General features: G+C 44.2%; 1 protein-coding gene across 3 annotated transcripts; it reads left to right on the top strand.

The window, feature by feature from the left end:
- Nucleotides 1-5260: 5260 nt before the first annotated feature.
- On the top strand, nt 5261-15984 carry etnk2 (ethanolamine kinase 2). Of its 3 annotated transcripts, XM_071541743.1 has the most exons (10): nt 5261-5655; nt 9635-9772; nt 9904-10025; nt 11492-11605; nt 12254-12265; nt 13688-13830; nt 14689-14772; nt 14902-15062; nt 15168-15241; nt 15770-15984. In XM_071541743.1, exons 1-10 carry the CDS (start codon nt 5509-5511, stop codon nt 15840-15842), a joined length of 1068 nt encoding a protein of 355 aa, XP_071397844.1. In that variant the 5' UTR covers nt 5261-5508; the 3' UTR covers nt 15843-15984. The 3 variants fall into 3 exon arrangements, with proteins under 3 accessions (XP_071397844.1, XP_071397836.1, XP_071397852.1); XM_071541735.1 differs by lacking the exon at nt 12254-12265 and having other exon boundaries at nt 11492-11632; XM_071541751.1 differs by lacking the exons at nt 11492-11605; nt 12254-12265.
- The last annotated feature ends 2595 nt before the right edge of the window (nt 15985-18579 follow it).

Below are 18579 nucleotides of genomic sequence, written 5' to 3'. Positions count from 1 at the left end.
TTCAAACGTCTCTCAAACATTTTAGAGATAGTATACTGAACATTGATTAAATAAAATAATAAATATGTAAACAACGATTCCCATCACATCAAGTGCCTTGTTTCAAGCGTCTCTCAAACATGTTAGAGGTAGTATATTGAACTGAACATTGATTAAATAAAATAAAAGCTTAAATGTTGAGGATGATTATGCTACTGTTGTATTCTTTGAATATTGCACATCAAGTGCCTTGTTTCAAACATCTCCCAAACATTTTAGAGGTAGTATACTGAACTGAACATTGATTAAAGAAAAGAAAAGAAAAACTTAAATGTTGAGGATGATTATGCTACTGTATTCTTTGAATACTGCACAGTCTTGGCAACTTCACTGCAGGTTTCTTGCAAGAAAGACTAATCTGTCAACTGTCTCAGGCTTTAAAGTTGCCCTATGGCAGGACACAATGTTGCCACCTGTGCTAAAAACACGCTCTGAGGGGGAAATGGTGGCAGGTATGCAAAGGTAGCGTTTTGCCAGGCAGCTCACTCTGGGAAAGGATGTTACATGGATCTTCCACCATGCCAGGGGATTGGTCTCACTGTCTGCATCGGGAGCTAGCAGGTAGTTGTTCAGTTCAGCTTCAATAGCCTGCTGTTCTGTAAGACCTGATGTGGTGCTGGTGCTCCTGCTTCTGCGGCTCCTGCCGCTCCTCCCTCTTCCAACATCTCAGTCATGGCTCTGGCTTTTATGGTGTCAATCTTCTCCTGCTTTATGTACTTGGTCTTGAATCTAGGATCTACCAGTGATGCCATGTCCAGGAGGTCATCAGTGATCGTGTCATCATATTTCTCGTTTAAATATTTAATGACCGCTGTCTTGATGGTTTTGGTTAGCTCACTGTCATCATTGTCATGCTTTAACACCTCCTCATTGAAAAGTTGCAGGACTGGTTTGAGGTAAGATATACTGACATATTCTTCCCCAGAGAGGGCATCGGTGAAGTCTAGAAGTGGATTCAGTGCCTTGTGGAATGACTCAAGGACATCAATATCCTGCCACGTGGGAACCAAATGCCTGGTCTTTTTGTCAGCTGACAAGACCTGTGCGATGGCCTTCTCTTGTTCCAGCACTCTCTCTACCATCTTTTGACGTGACCCCCATCTTGTAGGCGACTCTGTGACCATCTTGTGCTGGGGTAGTTTGAGCTCCTCTTGAGCTGCTGCCAGGTCTCTCTTCTTTTTCCATGAGTAGGAGAAGGCACTGACCACTCTTTTACATACTCCAACTGCTCTTTCGATCCTCTTGTCTCTCCCACTTCTCTCTGAAGATACACAGAAAGGCAATATAGAAAATATGTTAAAAACGACTCAGCAACAGTCACTGGTGACATGAATAAAAAAAAATATCACAACACTACACTAGAATAGCCAACACTACAATTAAATAAAACTAATAGCATTTTAGAATACTGGGCAGAGGTAAAATAGTTGATAACATGAAATGGCTTTTGAAACTCTGAACACAATGGGATCTGTAATCTAAACAACACAGACTTGGGTATCTACCATTACAGCTGATGAATGCTGCCAATTAACAGGTTGGTTGACACTTACTAAATGCATACAATGTCATTAAGGTAAAGATTAAATAACACCAGCGTTATCCTTTAACCTATTGACACCTTAATGAATAATAAGATAGTAGGCCATTGTGGCGCCATGGATGTGGTACAGTTTATCATTTTGTTCAGAATTGGTATTGCTATCTATGACACCCCCCATAATATATTTTTTGGTGTTATTTGAATATTTCTTTGGTTATTTGAACAGTATTTTGTGACTTATACAGATTGCCTGCAAGCTCACTGCTCTTCTTTGGACATACCAATTTTAGCCAGTAGGTGGCAGTAGCCTTACAGGGAAATCATTCATAAGCCTTGCATAGACGTAAGCCGCGACAGTGTGAAATAAAGTATAGCTAGCACAGTAGCAACTGCTTGTGGCTACGGTCACCTAAAACAATATCCCATTTGTTGCTTGCAGAATCTTTTATTAAAATATGGGCACCTGAATCCTGAACCGTGTCATCATTCAAAGTGTGCAACACCATAAATAATTATAAGATACATGTACAAATGTTTGAGTTAATAGCTTAGCTTACCAATGGCTAGATGGAGCCGGTGGCCAAAACACTGCAGTCGAGTCCAGTTGTTTAATGAAGCGGCCTTCACGATGTTTGCACCACTGTCAGTTGTAATGCACACCTGGCGGTCCTCGCTGAGTCCCCATGACGCGAGTGCCTCCACAAGCCCCTGGGCAATTATCTCCGCGGTGTGGTCGTCTGGAAAATATGCCGTTTGCAGGCATCTGCTTTGAAGATTCCATTCCTTGTCCACGTAGCGTATCGTGAGACTCATGTATGGTTCGGACGTGCGACTAGACCACATATCAGTGGTGGTAGCGAAGTGCGTGACATTTCTGAGCTGCTCTTCCAACTTTCCTCTACACTCTGCGTAGAGCTGAGGGAGTGATGTTCGGGAAAAATATTTTCGCCCAGGCAGCGTGTACTTAGCATCCATGACAGTCATTAGCTTCTTGAAGCCCTGTTTTTCAACCGTGCTTATAGGCATCATATCTTTGGCGATACAGTACGTAATTGCACTGGTTATTTCTTTGTGTCGCTTCGATTTCTTTTCGTATGGGGTAATAGCTGAAAAAGCAGACACAATTGTTGATTGTCGAACTGAAGTTTGACTGGAAGTAGAAGGGCTGCTGGACTGTTGGCTACTTGAGGGGAGGCTGGCGCTAGCTTGATAGCGCAAACTCATGCTTTCGGAGTGCTCTTTGGGATGGCACCTTTTGAGATGGTGGAAGAGGTTGGTGGTGTTTCCCGTTCTGCTGAGGACTGGTCGCCGACATAGTTTGCACCTAATGCTGGTCTGTGCTTTGTCAGACTTCATGTAGCCGAACCATTTCCAAATAACCGAAGTGGTATAACCTTTCTTCGGTACAATTTCGTCGTCTTTCTCAGTTTCATCGCACTCGGTTTCGCTAGTCGGACCGCTCATTTTCTTCTGAGTAGGCTACACACAGGTGGTCATTCTGAGTTGTTGTGAGTGGGAGGGGCCGGAAACATGCGTCGACCACATGCGTTTGTTTCTCTGCTGTATGATTGGCTGTTCATGTAGTGTTTTGTAGGTAGAGTAAAACGGACTCAAAAATAACTATCGAAAATAAATCTCATAAATTTATCATCGTTATCGTGGAAGATTTTATCATGAAAATTATCGAGATCGTTTTATCGCCCAGCCCTAGTTGTGGGGATGCAGTACTCACCCGTAGAGTATCAAAAACACGACATTCCTGCACTTTAAGGTCATGCTGTGTTGACAAATGACACAAATATTACCACTTGCGCTGTTGTCATCTACTCTTGTGAAATGCAGCCATGCTTTTGAGCGTTTTTTTTCTTTCCACCATGGCTCCGGTCCCAAACAAACTGAAACATGATACAGCGTGCGTATGGCGTCATTGCGCATGCGCAACTGTCGGAAAAACATGGCATCGATAAGAGGAATCAATAGTCACGGAGGCATGCGATTCCAAGGAATCGGACAACTAGGAACCGGTTCTCAACGGGAACCGGTTCTCGATTTCCATCCCTACTGGCGATGTAGTTGCTGAAGTGGAGTTCAGTCTCTGCTGTTCCTCTCCCACCAGTGTCCCAGTCAGAAGAGTGCTGCTGTGCCATCTGCCTCGTCCCTGTAAACAGTGTAGCTTTTCCACTGCTCTTCCCTTTGGCTCCTCCTTTGTTTCGTTCTATTTTGTCTTTGTCTTTTGAATCCCTTGTAGTTGAAGTAGTTATGTACATGAGTTATTTTAAAAATATATCAAATTAGTGTTTTGTTCTCAATTTTTCAAAAAGCATGGTTCATATTTCACCAGAAATGTTTTATCTGTTTTTATTAAACTGTTATTTTAATTAAACACATTTTGAAATTGTATTTTGTCTTTTCGAAAAATATTTCTAAATAAACATGCTAAAAATACTAAATAAATAAATTAATGAATGATTAAACTATCTCATTAAATTTTTTTCAACTATGGCCTTCAGCAATTTCAGCAACCTTTCCTCCCTTGCTCATCCCTACTCTCTCTCTCTCCCTCCTTGACTCAGCCTTCCTCTCCAAAAAAAGAAATGCAGCCCAGCCTTCTTAGGGAGACAAATGAGGCGGGCCCCATCCTTGTCAGTCCCTAGCAGGTATAAATCAGATATCAACTATGAATGTCATCTGACACCTGCTGGTTAGTTAACCAACTATGGCTACCTGAAAAACTACCAAGCTATAAACCATTACCTCATGTCCTCACATTATTCTTGTGGATAGCTGGCTAGTACTGGCTAACGTCAAGTAACGTTAGCTGGAATTTTTTCAGCCATTACATGCTGATTAAGATGGTTACATATAAATTCGACCTAGCTATGAGCTGAGCAAAATCATCGATATACAAATGGCCAATGTTAATGTAAGTTAGAAGTTAATATGCTCACATTTGTAGACACGTTTGTCTGCATCCATCTTGTCTGTCTTGTATTGTCGTCCCATGGGAACACAGCACACGAGCAGCAGCGAAGCATTGCATTGTGGTATTTTTATCATAAATTTGTGTACATGCTTTAGACACTACATTTCCCGTTGCATTGTGGGATTTTTTGAGAGCACTATATAGTGCATACAATTTTACAGTTACAATTCAGACACTCAAATCGGCGGAACGTTAATATAGTGTTCTAGGTAGAAAATTGGGAGGGATTCCAGACACAACTCCTGTCAAGAATCTGGCTAGCGCTTCAATAGACCTCGTAAGTCGAATGACGTCACTTATTGAATTTGACGATTAAATATAAAGTAATTCGTTTAAAACAGTTTTTTATACGTTTAAAATATTGCGCTTTTATTTTGAAGGCTAAACGCCCAAACCGGAAGTCTTATTTTCTGTTAATTCGAGCCAGCGCATCTAGTCACGTGATTTCCTGTAAACTGCGGAGGTGCCCCTTGCGGAGGTCCAAGATGTCTGCCTCCATGTCCGACATTTTGTCTGCAGCCAGGTACTCGCTCGTTCTTGTATAAAGCTAAAGCTGTTACATTCACTCGACACAACTTCGGAGCTATTCGGACAAACTCGGAAGTGATGGGCGTGTTCGGTTGTCATGTCGTGCGTCTCTGTACTGCCGGTACAATCGGATGATCCCGGGCGGGCGGAGCCAAGTAGGAGGAAATGGTACAGTTGGCTGACCTGCTCCCAAGAAAACCGGCGATCTGCATCCACACCGGCAGTTTGATCCTTGCATCTTCACTAGCTTCACTTCATCGTTATTGCCACAGCTAGCAAGCTAGATAAGTCTCTCCAACAAAACCAGTGCCGACCAGTCATTCACCAAAAACAGTTAGCAGCCAGCCAACACTTGTATGCTCCAGTTTCTAAACATATCTGTCAAGAACTCGAAGATTAAAGAAACGGCCACGGGATGGAGACGGAAATACATGTGCCCGTCGGGTCGCCGGTAATTAAAAAATTCCCCATTTTCGTGGACGAACACAACGTTACGGATGGGGCGATGAAGCTCATTAAAGAACTGCGACCGGCGTGGGACATGAACCATGTCAAAACCAAGGTAACGTTAGCCGTTATGCTAGCTGTAGAGCATATTATCATGCTAGGCTAAGATTGACAGCCCTGCAGCATCACCAAGCACTGCCAGCCAGCTAGGAGAAGGCCCATAAGTAGCGTCAGTAACGTTACTCACTAGCTCGTTATTTCTCCTAGTCAACAATATACCACGAACGCTATACTCTCTCCCACTCTCCCACGGCCATTGTTTGGTATTCTGTTCGGGTGTCAATACCAACTAACCGCATTGAAGTCCACCTGAAATTGGTAACGCTGTGGTAGCTAACGTTAAGCTAGCTAGACGCTTATAAACTTAGAGTCTGAAGTCAACTAACGTTAGCCAATAAGCTAGCTGTCGTTCACCCAAGACCCAAGGGATTTCAAAAATGAGAATGTACTGAACATATTTAATTATTCCACACATAGACAGCTTTGTGTGTCCGTAATACACTGCATGTAGCCAGCTACAGCAAGTACAGCATAAAAACCAAGCAGCTATTCAGTCACACACTGCCAACTTAGCGTCAGTGGCCAGCTGGTGGTGACGTGATGGTCAGAGTTTCATTGAGAAACATTATGAATGTTACCTGCCAGCTCGAGGAAGCCAAGCCACCTTATAATGACTATTTCTCTAGCTGGCTGAGCAACAGCTAACGACATAGGTTGCTTTCCCTTGACATTCATTACCGTGTCTCCTACCATGTCTTTTTACTCTCCCCAGCAAAACGAGGAATAGCCTAGTTTAACTGTTATTTGACTCCCTAGTTGTTAGCACAACGAGAGAATGCACAAGGATGACTCTTTTCATCATAGGTTTCACTTTCCCTACTGCTATTCTCATGTTATACTAAAGTATGTACTAAAGCATATCTACTAACAAAATCTTGTCAGATGGCATTCTCCAGGACAAAATCTTATCAAATGGGGTTTGTGGTCTAATCCATATCTATTTGGAGATCTTTGATATAAAACAAAAGTTTGAGAATCCCTGGTTTCAAACATTTTCCCTGATAGGTCCTCTTCTTTTCTGACTCAATTGCTAATTCTGTTGAAAAGCAGTGTTAACCTTCAGTAGGCAATCTGTCATCATTAGTCTACTCAGTTTTGTTCACTTAAGTCTGCCTGTTTAATGTTGAAGAGAAATTAAACCACCAATTGTTTTCCCCAGTGCCCCTCAGCTGTGTAGCAGGAAAAGTTGTAGCAATAGTGTTATGTAGAAACAATAAGCATGATGTGCTGCTTATTTGTCTGAGTTGTTGTCCTAAGCTGTGGCATGATGTAAATAGATGCACTCCTAACATTTGCAAAAAGTATTTTGTTCAGGTGATGGGGACTGTGGATGGTGCACAGGGGAGGAGGATATAAACATTATTTGTTAGAAGAGTAACCGACTTGATGCATCTGTATGCAAGTGACTTTATGTTACTTTGTGTGAATAGGCATGCATACAAACCTATGGGGTTGTGTTTATGTTTGTGCTCAGATATGGCAATTGCAGGGTTTTATGCATACACTTCCCACACAGTCACAGCCACCATGAAACACACAGACCAGTGAGTCAATGTGCAAAATAACCCCCACCCCAAACTTGCACACGTATGTCAGTGTGTTGGTGAACAATCCATTTTAGGGATTCAGCCCGTCAGGGAAAGGGAAATGCATAATTGATTCCCACTAATAGGATCAGGTGACTCATGTTTCACGGCCAGGTCAAACTCTTTAGAATGGCTGCGTCTATGGACATGATGACACCATTTACTATTACTCTTTGGTAACACGGTGGGTTGAGGGGTTTTGAACACACCTACCGCAACTGTGTGTTTACATCCCACTAGCTAATCTCTAGAGATCCCATGCCCCACCCACCCAGACCCCCTGTGACTGAGAACGTGACAGTGTTTATCTCTTTCTCTACAGACCAGACCAACAGGGCTTTTCTCAATGACTGCCACCCAAACAGGCTTTGTCCTGCAGGATGCCTTTGTCAGACAGACCTCGTATAGACCGGCACAGCTGCACCCCTGGCAATGTATTCATGAACCAGGCCACAGTGGAGGATGGAGTGAGGATAGTGTGTGAGAGGAGAGTAGCAGCAGGTCATTTGGCTGAGATGGAAACAGCGTTCCTGAGCAGCGGGGCCAATGTTTTGATGGGAGCGGGAAGGGCAGAGTGAGGTAAAGAGCAGTAGGGCAGCACTGTTGACAGAAACACCTGACTAGCCTAGCCACCTGGACAGGAAGGCTTCTACTGTAAATACACACTGTCCAGTTCCCAAACATCCTAAACAAACACATACGGTTTCTAAAAACACCAGAGCGAGCCAACGGCAACAGAGCAACAGTCTCCTCTTACAACTTTCTCATGATTGAGACAGAACGATTGAGCTCTGCCGAAGAAAGCCTGCCTCAAAGGCCATGCAGGCAGAGCGAAACTCTTAACACCACAGAACCTAGACTCACATTCATTGACAAACATGATGCCACTGTCATTGTTTCCTGCAGGCAGTATATGGCTGAATGTTTACCTCTGTCTGGGTCCGAGCTTATCGCTGTCTGTCGACGTATTGATCGCTGGTCTTAGCGGCGTATTGTGTGGCGGGTAGACGGGATCAGTCATGTGCTAGTAAAGGGGTGTATGCTTGTGTATGTACGGTCATAACAGGGATGCCTGTGTGCCCATCTTTGTGGCGAGCCACGTGTGGAATGCCAGTTATGTGTGGGTGGGCGACTGAGCTGGGGGAGACGCAGGCAGTGTGTATGTTGTTATTGTGTTGACTGCAGTGGGATCTACAGGCCCACTGGCCACTGGTATCCACTAGAGTGACGCTGTCACTCAGTTATTTCAGGCCTAGCTTCAGACACAGACGGTGCTGTCTGCTTACGATTCATTTTAGAAGAGCCATGGGACTGCACCCAATGACTTGATGCTGCAACACCTCCGTGTAGAAGACTCATGGAGTGATGGCCATTGATGCCAAGTCATTTTAGTCAGTGTCATTTGCTTAATCCTCATTTAAGAACAGTCATTGAACTATACCCATTGGCTACGTTCACACTGCAGGCCTCAGTGCTCAATTCAGATTTTTTGCTCACCACCTCACCACCACCTTGTCTGACTGTTCATTCTTTTTTCAAAGTGACCCATATCCGATATCAGTATGAACGGACATCAGTTTGCCTCCAATTGTGCAAATAGACAACAACAAAAAGACAACAAAAGACGTCAGGACATCACGTCAACAACAACAAGACATCACATCTGGACAAGCCACTGAAATTGCAGTCCTGATACTAATCGTTTCAAACACTGGTCGATTACGATCTGCCCGCTCTAGTTTTGTTTGAATGGAGCCATTTCCCCAAATACTAATTCAATTTGCAACCTCGCTGTCTCTGCAGTGGCTACTTTAATCGTTATCCTCTGTTTTTCCGGTCAAATGGACACATTATGACAAAATTAAAGGATCAGATTCCATGTGATTTTTTTGTTTTTTGTGTGTTCACACTGCACTAAAAACATGCGCCTGTGTGACACAGGTGGGAAAAAATCGGGACACTTTCAGCTGCAGTGTGAATATAGCCTAATGTTATAGCCCTTTTCTATAGACGATTAACAAACTGCTAGTCACTGACACGCGTATCTGTGGGGTTAGAGTACATTTGATACTGAGTCAATAAGGGTGTTGCTTTATGATACATTCATCTAGTGTAGGTCATCTAGTGTAGGTCAGAGGTGGTGTCATTTATGGCAGACTTCCAGAACATTCTGGCCATCTGCACTGATATGATACTCCTGACCCTAGGAGAACTGATAGTGATAGGTACATAAAATGACCAGAGAATACAATAAACCAGACTCAACAGAGATAGGCCTGATGAAACAATCCTCCTGCTGGAGCTTTTGTCTCTGAATTGTTACCATGCTGTACAGAGGTCAAGGGCTCTCTGTATCAAACGGCATGACTTCTTCTTTCCCCCTCCCAGCTCTTCACTGATGGGACCACCAACAAGCTGGTGGGCTGCTATGTGGAGGACAGTCCAGAAGATGTGGTCCTGGTCCGAGTGTACGGGAACAAGACAGAGCTTATTGTGGACCGAGACAATGAGCTCAAGAGTTTCCAGGTAGCGTAAAAACAAAGGGAATCATATGGGACTTCACTCTCTTGTGGATGGGCCTCGATGGGAAAAATCAGTAGGGGTTTCAGAATTGTTTCTCATAACTAATTCTTTCTATGCGTTTGTGCGTGATGTAGGTGCTGCACGCCAATGGCTGCGCCCCCCGCCTCTACTGCACCTTTCAGAATGGCATCTGCTATGAGTTCATGCAGGGGGACGCCCTTGGGACGCAGGACGTCAGGGACCCCACCCTGCTCAGGTGAGGACGTAGTTTTACAGTGTTGGCTTAGAGACGGTACAGCTAAAAAGAAGGTGTTGAGGAGCAGTGCATTACTGTGTTCAAAGTCTTCCTACGTTTTCACATTAGAGCGTAAGACTGTCAGTGAAGTCAAAGTAGGGCTGCATGATTATGGCAAAAAATATAAAGTAGCAGCAGCCAGAAAGTCTTGTTTTCACTCTTACTGTCTTACTTTTATTGTGGTCCTTATTTACAAAACTCAAATAAGAAATCATTTCTACTTTATTACTTTGGAGTGCAGCTACAACCCTAAAGCAAACTTGCACTGAATCTGTACATGTTTGTGGTCATCTGGTTTAACACCAAAGTGACAAATGACAGAGTTTGATCCATTTGTAGGAACTAAAACAACATTTTCACATTCAGGCTCAGGACGAGGGTTTTCCTCTCTAAAGTTGGGCTGATCTATTCTTTTCCACTTGTCGCTTGCTTGTCGCTGCATTTTTCCAAGGATGTCCCATGAAAGTTTTCTCTTCCTTTCCCATTGGAGCTGCCTGCTTCTCCATCTGAACTTTTGTTTTGGTCACATGGTGCACGCTGCACATTCAGAGGCTGTGATTGGTCAGGCATAATGGAAGTGCTTGATAAAGAACACACAGACTTCCAGGGAATTGAAAATATAAAAAACACTCTAATATTGTTACACGATTACTAATTGTGGAGACAAAATTGTGATATATGATTATTATGCAGACCTAAGTGAATGCTTTGATACAAACTACTTTACAATGCAACGGCTATTCCTCAACGTCCCATGGGGAAGGAAGCAAATAAGGGGATCACATGTCATCGTCGCATGCAAATGATAGCTGTGGCTGACGGGGGATCCGTCCTCCAAAAAGACGTGAACATAAGCAAATTCCAAAAAGACACTTTGCTTATGTGCTTATGAGTTCTAGTTGGTTGTGATGTTTAAAAGGACAAATGTTACACACCGCCTAATTATTGTAGTGTGCCCAAAAATCTGTTTTAATGCTTAATCAGGTATGATGTAATGTGAAAATGTTCTTCAGTGTCTGAGATTTACATTTCCCAGAAGTCTTGGTACGGTGGGGTTTATCCCTAGCCATGAGTGAAGTTTTGCTTTGATGTATACATAACACACACACTGTCCTTGGTGCTTACTGTAGAAATACTCCACTATCTGTGTCAACTAAGTGTGTGATATGTGTGACATATTCACTTGTTATCATCAGGCTCTTTCCAGGAACTCTGAGAGAGATTATTTTCCTCATCTAACCTCTGAGATAAAGTGTCTTAATCTTGTAGCAGAGCTGACTGTTGGGTTTACAGACAGGAAGGAATATGGTCAGAAATGTACCAGTGTCATGTTAAATGATAACCGTATTTAACTTTTTGTCAGGTGTCAGTGAACTTAGTATGTTGTCTTTGTTGTTGAGAAAGAACTCTCTTGTGTCTCTTCTCAGGCTGATAGCCAGGGAGATGGCTCGTATCCATGCCATCCATGCACACAACGGCTGCATCCCCAAACCAAACCTTTGGATCAAGATGCGTAAATACTTCTCTCTGGTGGCCACTGAGTTCACCGAGCAGGCCTCCAACATCAGGTAAGATCTAGGTTCTCGATTGGCTCTGTACGCAAAGTGATAAAGATGCAAATAGTGCAACAAGCACAACCTAATTTGCCTGTGGCAATTGTCATGAGCATAGAGGCAGCCATCCCTAACCCTGATATGATCATCAATCATCTGCACAGCTACAGTATGTCCACTGTGATGAAACAAGTTACCTTTCTCAAATGTTGTTAGATTTTGACTGAGCCAGTAGACCTGGTATTTGGACACATTCACAGACAGTGGGGATCCCCATGACAAAGAATTTCAAAGGTTAACCAATAATGATTGGTTTTTTTCTAACCAATTGATGGATAGTCACAACAAATATAAAGTTGGCATCCTGATTGCAGTCTTATCTGAAGTGAGATGATATACTAGAAGTGCATTTTACACAAATGCAAGCAAATATGAGGAAACAGTGAGGGAGAAAACTGTCCAACCAAAGCAATTTAGGTTGACCAAAGAATAGACCAGTGGACCAAGGGAGTTCAGGCCTAAGACGGTCTAGTTTCTGACTTGGCACTGGACCTGTAGAGCTATCAAAGATGGGCCTTTTCATAACCTGGCCGGCTGCCCGGCTACAGCTGATATCTTTGTTCTGATGGCTATTAGGTTAAGTCCAGCGTGTGGCTTATATAACTGTAACCATAATAGCAGGCTGGATTAGGGAGGCTGAGGTATGCAGTGGGCCAGCAGATGTTTGCATAGCTCTGTTTATCAGGTCACTTTGCTCTCTTCCTCGGTAACACAGACAGCTTGTGTCCTGGACAGCAGACACTTGTTACACAGCACAGCGGTCTGAGGCAGACAAGAGGAGGGAAGCCCAGAAGTTTACATGCATCTTTAAAGAACTGGCAAAGATCAGTCTCTCTGTCTAGTATGACAATCAGCCCTTTTTAACTATTCCAGTCTGCTGTGAGTATTTCAGTATAGAAGACAAAAGAATTACTGGCTGGTCATTCAAAACCATCTACCACAAATCCACAGTGTGTTAGTTGGGCTGTATTGAACAAATGAGTCAAGCTGGGAGCTGAAAGAGACCTGAAAGAGAGCAGGTGAAGGACAGCTAGCTAGCTAGCTAGCTAGGTAGAAATAGGTGAGTCTCCAGGGAGAGGGTGTGTGAATTCCCCTGGAGTATCTTACTCCTCCTCCCTCCTCTCTTTCTCTCATCTCCTGCTATCAGGCTGACTGTGGATTAGCCCCATAAGCCCATTACCTTCAGCAGAGGGGTCTCTGCTCAGCGCAGCCAGTCTGATTGGTCGAGACACTACCTCAGTGACTTAACCCTTTCCCCACTGTCCACTCACAGAGACTTGGGCGGTTATTAGGTATCATCCAATCATGCCAGGGCACACTAAACCAGATGTATAAGTCAGTGGTCAGACTTTATGATCGGAATTCTGTAGTCTGGATGCAATCCAGCCTCAGTGTGCATACAAGCAATGTAAAGAAACTGAGAGGGACACAGATTTAAGCAAATACAGCCAGAGGAGATGCGGAATGGCCATTTTCAGGCCAAGTGTGGACATACAGCGATGGCATAAATAATAAAATCACATCTTTAAAATCGGATCTCAAAAATCACGTCAAAATGAGAAGTGTAACTGTAGCCAAAGAGACTCAGGAACACAATGCGGCACCATGACTATCTGAATGTCTCCAGAGGACTTCTGTCTCTGTACCTCTGTTCCCCAGTGGGCCAGCAGGCCAGCGCCCCACTGAGACTGTGTGCTGTCTGTGCATGTTGGCCTCAGTTGTTTTCACGTCTCATATGTTCCCATTCCGTTTTCTGATGATATCAAAACAAAGGAAACGCTGTTAGCTTTAGCCAATAACAACTAGTAAAGCTATCATAGTTATTCCAGTCACTCTACTGTACATAGGGCCACTGTTGTTTTTACAGACACTCGACGTAGTTGTCACAACAATCCTAGAAAGGGAACTGAATCTCAGGTGTGCATCTGAAAGAACTGTCCTTTTTCCATCTCTTTCTCTGTCTTTGGGTCGTCGGCTGCCCCTCTGCCCACCTCTGTCCTCCCCATCCAGGATCCAGCAGGAGGTGCCCAGCAAAGCGGTGCTGGAGCAGGAGATGGTGTGGATGAAGGAGCATCTCTCTACACTGGGCTCCCCCGTGGTGCTCTGCCACAACGACCTACTCTGCAAGAACATCATCCACAACAGCAAGGAGGGTAGGTACCCCCATCATCCCCGACGTGGAACATCAGCCGCAACAGCCAGAATGATCAGTCGGAGGGAAATCTTTAGCATCTTCATGGTGCCCAGAGATAATGGTGCAGTGGTTAAGATGCCTGTCTGTGGAAACGCATGCACCCCGGTAGCCTAGGATCAAATGCCACCAGAGCGTTCTTTCCTGTCCCTTTTATCTTTACTGAGATTGTAGGAAAGCTGAAATATGCATGGGGGTCAGATGCCCACTCTCCTTTTCAAAAGCAAACAACAACAAAGGTACATTTCCTGGCTTCTGAATTTTGTTTGTCCACACCAGTGCCAGCGGCAAAGTCCCAGCCAAGGAATTTTGTTTTGTAATTTTCCCCAAGGAAAAGAAATACTGAAGAATGTAGGCATGTAGAGATCCAGGGCATCACTTTTCCCTCACCTGAAAGCCACTGGTCTCTCTTGGTTGGTGTGGAAGAAAACCCAAGAGGAGAGAGTGGCAGTTTGACAGGTTTATTCAGTCTGCAGGTTGGGAGCCAAGGAACTCAAAATCTGGATGTTTTATAGTGTTGCATATTCATGATTATGTTAATACAGATAGAATATAATAAAGCAATTCATCAAAAGGTATAAGGTCATATGAGCAAGACTGAACAATCAATCTTAATTATAGTTCTACACTTGCAGTCTTCTTCTAGAAGACAACAAATTACTATTTTGCCAAGGCCACTTGGTCAATGTAAATATGGGTCAAAGGATACATATTAAGTGAGCATATGGGAATGTTGCTTAGTATAAGTACTTCTCTTTTCTGAGCAGGTAAACCATTAAACACTCTATATGTGTGATGTGTCCTCTTGTCGTCTCTCCAGGCCACGTTCGCTTCATAGACTATGAATACTCCAGCTACAACTACCAGGCCTTTGACATCGGCAACCACTTCAATGAGTTTGCAGGTTTGTGAAACCACACTGGGGCTTGTACTGCCAGGGTTGACGTTATGCACATGTGGAGTAGTATACCATTGCCTGCTTTAAGTGTGTGTGTGTGTGTGTGTGTGTGTGTGTGTGTGTGTGTGTGTTTAGGTATGAGTGAGCTGGACTACGGACTGTACCCTAGCCGCGAGATGCAGATGGAGTGGCTCCAAGTTTACCTACAGGCCTACAAACTCTTCACCAAGAAAACCGAGGAGGTCAGCCCTCGAGAGCTGGAGACGCTCTATGTACAAGTCAACAAGTTCGCTCTGGTGAGGAGGAATGTGCCAGCAAACACATACACACACTCTGACACACACACACACACACAGTGTCTCATATCGCTTAACCTTATCTGATCTATGAATTCTCTCAAGGCCTCTCACTTCTTCTGGGGCTTCTGGGCACTCATCCAGGCCAAGTACTCTTCCATCGACTTTGACTTCCTAGGGTAAGTTGGCGTGTGTATGTGAGAAAGAGAGAGACTGAGGACTGTGTGGTGGCCCCCTGTATAGCGTATTACATAAGTGATAGGTTGGACTGTAGGCCTGAAAAGCATCTGTCAGTGTGGGTTAAATGGGGTATAATGAAAGACTGAAACTCAAAACCCAAAGGCCAACATGTCTCTCTCTCATTTCTCTATGAGTTTCCATACCACTTAACACCTCCTGCCACACACACACACACACACACACACACACACATACACACCTGGCCTCCCCTAGGGGTTCACAGAGAGGAAGCAGACCCAGGGAGGTTTATACATGGCAACCCAATCACTCCCACCTCGTTGACAGAGATAGAGCCAGTATTCCTGCTACTGTGCAAGTTTGACTGACCGGAGGCTCTTGCAGTGTTGCAGTGGTGCCTGTCTGGTCTCGTTTTGCCTGCTACTGGATAGAAAGGCCATCTACTTGGGCTGAATGGATGCGCAACTCCCTCTCTTTCATCACCACTTCCTCGCTCTCCTGTCTTACAGGTATGCCGTGCTGCGTTTCAACCAGTACTTCAAGACCAAGCCTGCGGTGATGGCCTTGCAGATCCCGGAATGAATGGAGAGAAAGGAGGATAAAATGAGGAGAGCAGGGGTGGGGGGCTCCATTACTGGCAACTGAGCACAGGAGTAGATGCACTTTGAGCTGAGGAGCTGTGGGGGGGTTGGGGGCAGGGTTTGGGTACTGGGAAAGGTAAAAAAGGACCGGGCTCCATGCCGGGGCTTCCTGTGGGGTGGGAATTCTTCTTAGGGAGCCGGGTACGGACGGACCATTGCTTGGTCCGTTCGGCATCCCTTTTACAACAAGCGCAATTATTATTTCTTTCCTCAACTTAGTCCACGTCTGTCTCACAACTCTAGCTCAAGATTTCCAAAACCTCCACGGGTTCTGTGTGCGTGTGCGTGTGCTTGTGTATGCGTGTGTGTATGTTGATCTTAATTTATCTTGTGAAGAACTGATTGACCCAATGTCGTGCATTCCCTCTCTGGGCAGCTGAACTAGTATATGAAGGAGTAGTGAGCGCAGCAGTCTGACTTTAGAGTAGAGCTCACTGAGCTGATCATGACTGGGCTCAACACATTCGACCTGCTTCAATGTCGGTCAACGAAATGTTCCAAAACACTAGTAATGAAGGTCAAAATAGGGACCAGACTGTCAAGGAGAGTATGACATTGAAGGATAGTTTGTCTGGACCTGTGTGTACTGTATCTATGGCTCAAGCCGTGGCTGCTCAGAGTCTTGTGTTTATAGGTATAATGACAACAGAGGCATTTCACCTGAGATTCCTCAAATTTTAAAGTGTGTGCAGGAAAACCATTCCCACTTGTGTCCAGCATACATTTTAACACTTAAAGTTCTAATCTGCGCAATCCTTGTTCTTTTTATTTAGTCTCCATCTTTGGTGCTAAGCACTCATCGCTGTGGTGTTTCTGCACTGCACTTCTCAGAGATCACCTGTCAATCAAACAGTGTGTCCAGTACTGTGATGACTTTCTGTTGATGAAGTTTGAGTTTCTGTAAGTGGCACTCTTTTCTTTGTCTGTTCAGCCATGGTGGCTATCGCTGCTCATGCCAACTACACAGTTCTTCTTCTGTATATTCCAAACAAACGGGAGCCGTAAAACCCGTCACTTCCTGTGCGCCAGAGGATTTTTTCCCAGGAAAGAGCTACCAGACACTGGGTGTTTAGAACAGCAAATGTAAAAGCTTCCATGAACTGGATATAGGTTGAATCACTATTGTGTTATAGCAATCAGTGATAAAGGCAAAACATTTATTTATGTGAAAATGTTGTGGATTATTACTCTAACATCTCAGGTGAAAAACCTCTTTAGTTTGGGTTGTTTTTAGTAAGTGTTGCTTTGTGCTAAATTGGGAAGTGATACTGAAGGAGGGAGGGAGATAGATTGCGTGATGTCGGCCTGTTATAACAGCGGTTAAAACAAGGGACCTAAATGTCACTCCAAACTTGGTGTGCGTTTTCTACCCTCGTCCCTTAAGCCATTTTCCACCTTCTTGGCTTTTATGGTCGCAGCAAATCGCTCTGTTAATCTTTCCATTCCCTGCAGACCACTCGGAAAATCCCAACCTCGGTCGCCCTCTGCCAACCCCTACTCCCTCCCTCCTTGCCCTTCTCTGTCTGCTCTCCCCTCCCCACTTCGCTCTCCTCCCACCCCGTGTCCTGCACATATCCCTCCATTTGTTGAGATTTGTGCCGGTAACACCTATCCCACGAGGCACCCGCCACTTAACATCAGAGTCCGCTCCTCCACCCCACACTGTAATCCATTCACAACATCCAAATTGGAGCCAAATTTTGTTACATAATCAGACATTACGTAACTTGTATCTGGGGTCAAAACGAGTTTGGGCTTCAAAGAGGCAGGAATGGGTTATCTGGGGCTGTGTTGTTCTAGTTTAAGATCACTTATTACTTGGACAGCGACAGACACTCCAGAAACATATGTTTTTTTAGGAGGATAAAACCTCTTTAGCACACTTAGGGTATCTGCGGATCCTTAAAAAATCTGAAAAAGTCTGAACATAAATTGGCTACAGGCCTTAAAAAAGCATTAAAGTGTCTTAAATACAGCTATTAGATGTCTTTTTCCACCAGGTGCTGCATGTTGACTTTTAGATTAATCCAGAACAGGGTTAGTAGTACAGTACGCATCCTATCTGCTTTACTAAACACAGTTGGACTTCAGGGTCCTTAACCATGACTGTGTTGTCCTTTTTCTTTTATCGTTTCACAAGCTATGTTCAATAGGAAAGCTTAGGGTTAGCCGGTTTTGCCGCAGCTTCGTTTCTTTATTTTTATTTTTTGGTTTTAGCATTAAAAAGGTCTTCAAAAGTTTTAAATTTGGCTTTCTGAAACCTGCAGATACCCTGACATCGGTGGTGCGTCTCGAGCCTCTCGTATAAATCTCTTCTCAACACCAAAAGCAGGCCGTAGTGGACTCACCCTTCCCACCTTTCACATAACCGATCTGATTAGCCTGAACTGATGAAAGCAGCAAATTCATGAATGAATTTGACCTGCGGACCACTGTTTACATCTTTAGAAGCTGTGTACGTACGCCGGGGTATGAGCGTATTTAACCTCGGGGAGACCCAACAGGGGGAGACACTGAGCTCTCACCTTTGTCCTCTGCAGTCGGTTTCATGTTTCTGACGGGCTTAATAATTTACCAGGAGAGAGTATCAGTCATCCAGAACGGCAGGACAGGCGGAGGCTAACTGGCGTTCTAGCCAGCCAGGACAGTTAACCTGAGAGGTGACACAAGTGCTTACC

This window comes from Centroberyx affinis, unplaced genomic scaffold (assembly GCF_046629955.1).
Source record: "Centroberyx affinis isolate AG114_WGS23_722 - 3 ecotype Tasmania unplaced genomic scaffold, CSIRO-AGI_Caff_v1 ptg000221l_1, whole genome shotgun sequence".
NCBI lineage: Eukaryota > Metazoa > Chordata > Actinopteri > Beryciformes > Berycidae > Centroberyx > Centroberyx affinis.
This window is presented reverse-complemented; position numbering and strand designations above follow the sequence as displayed.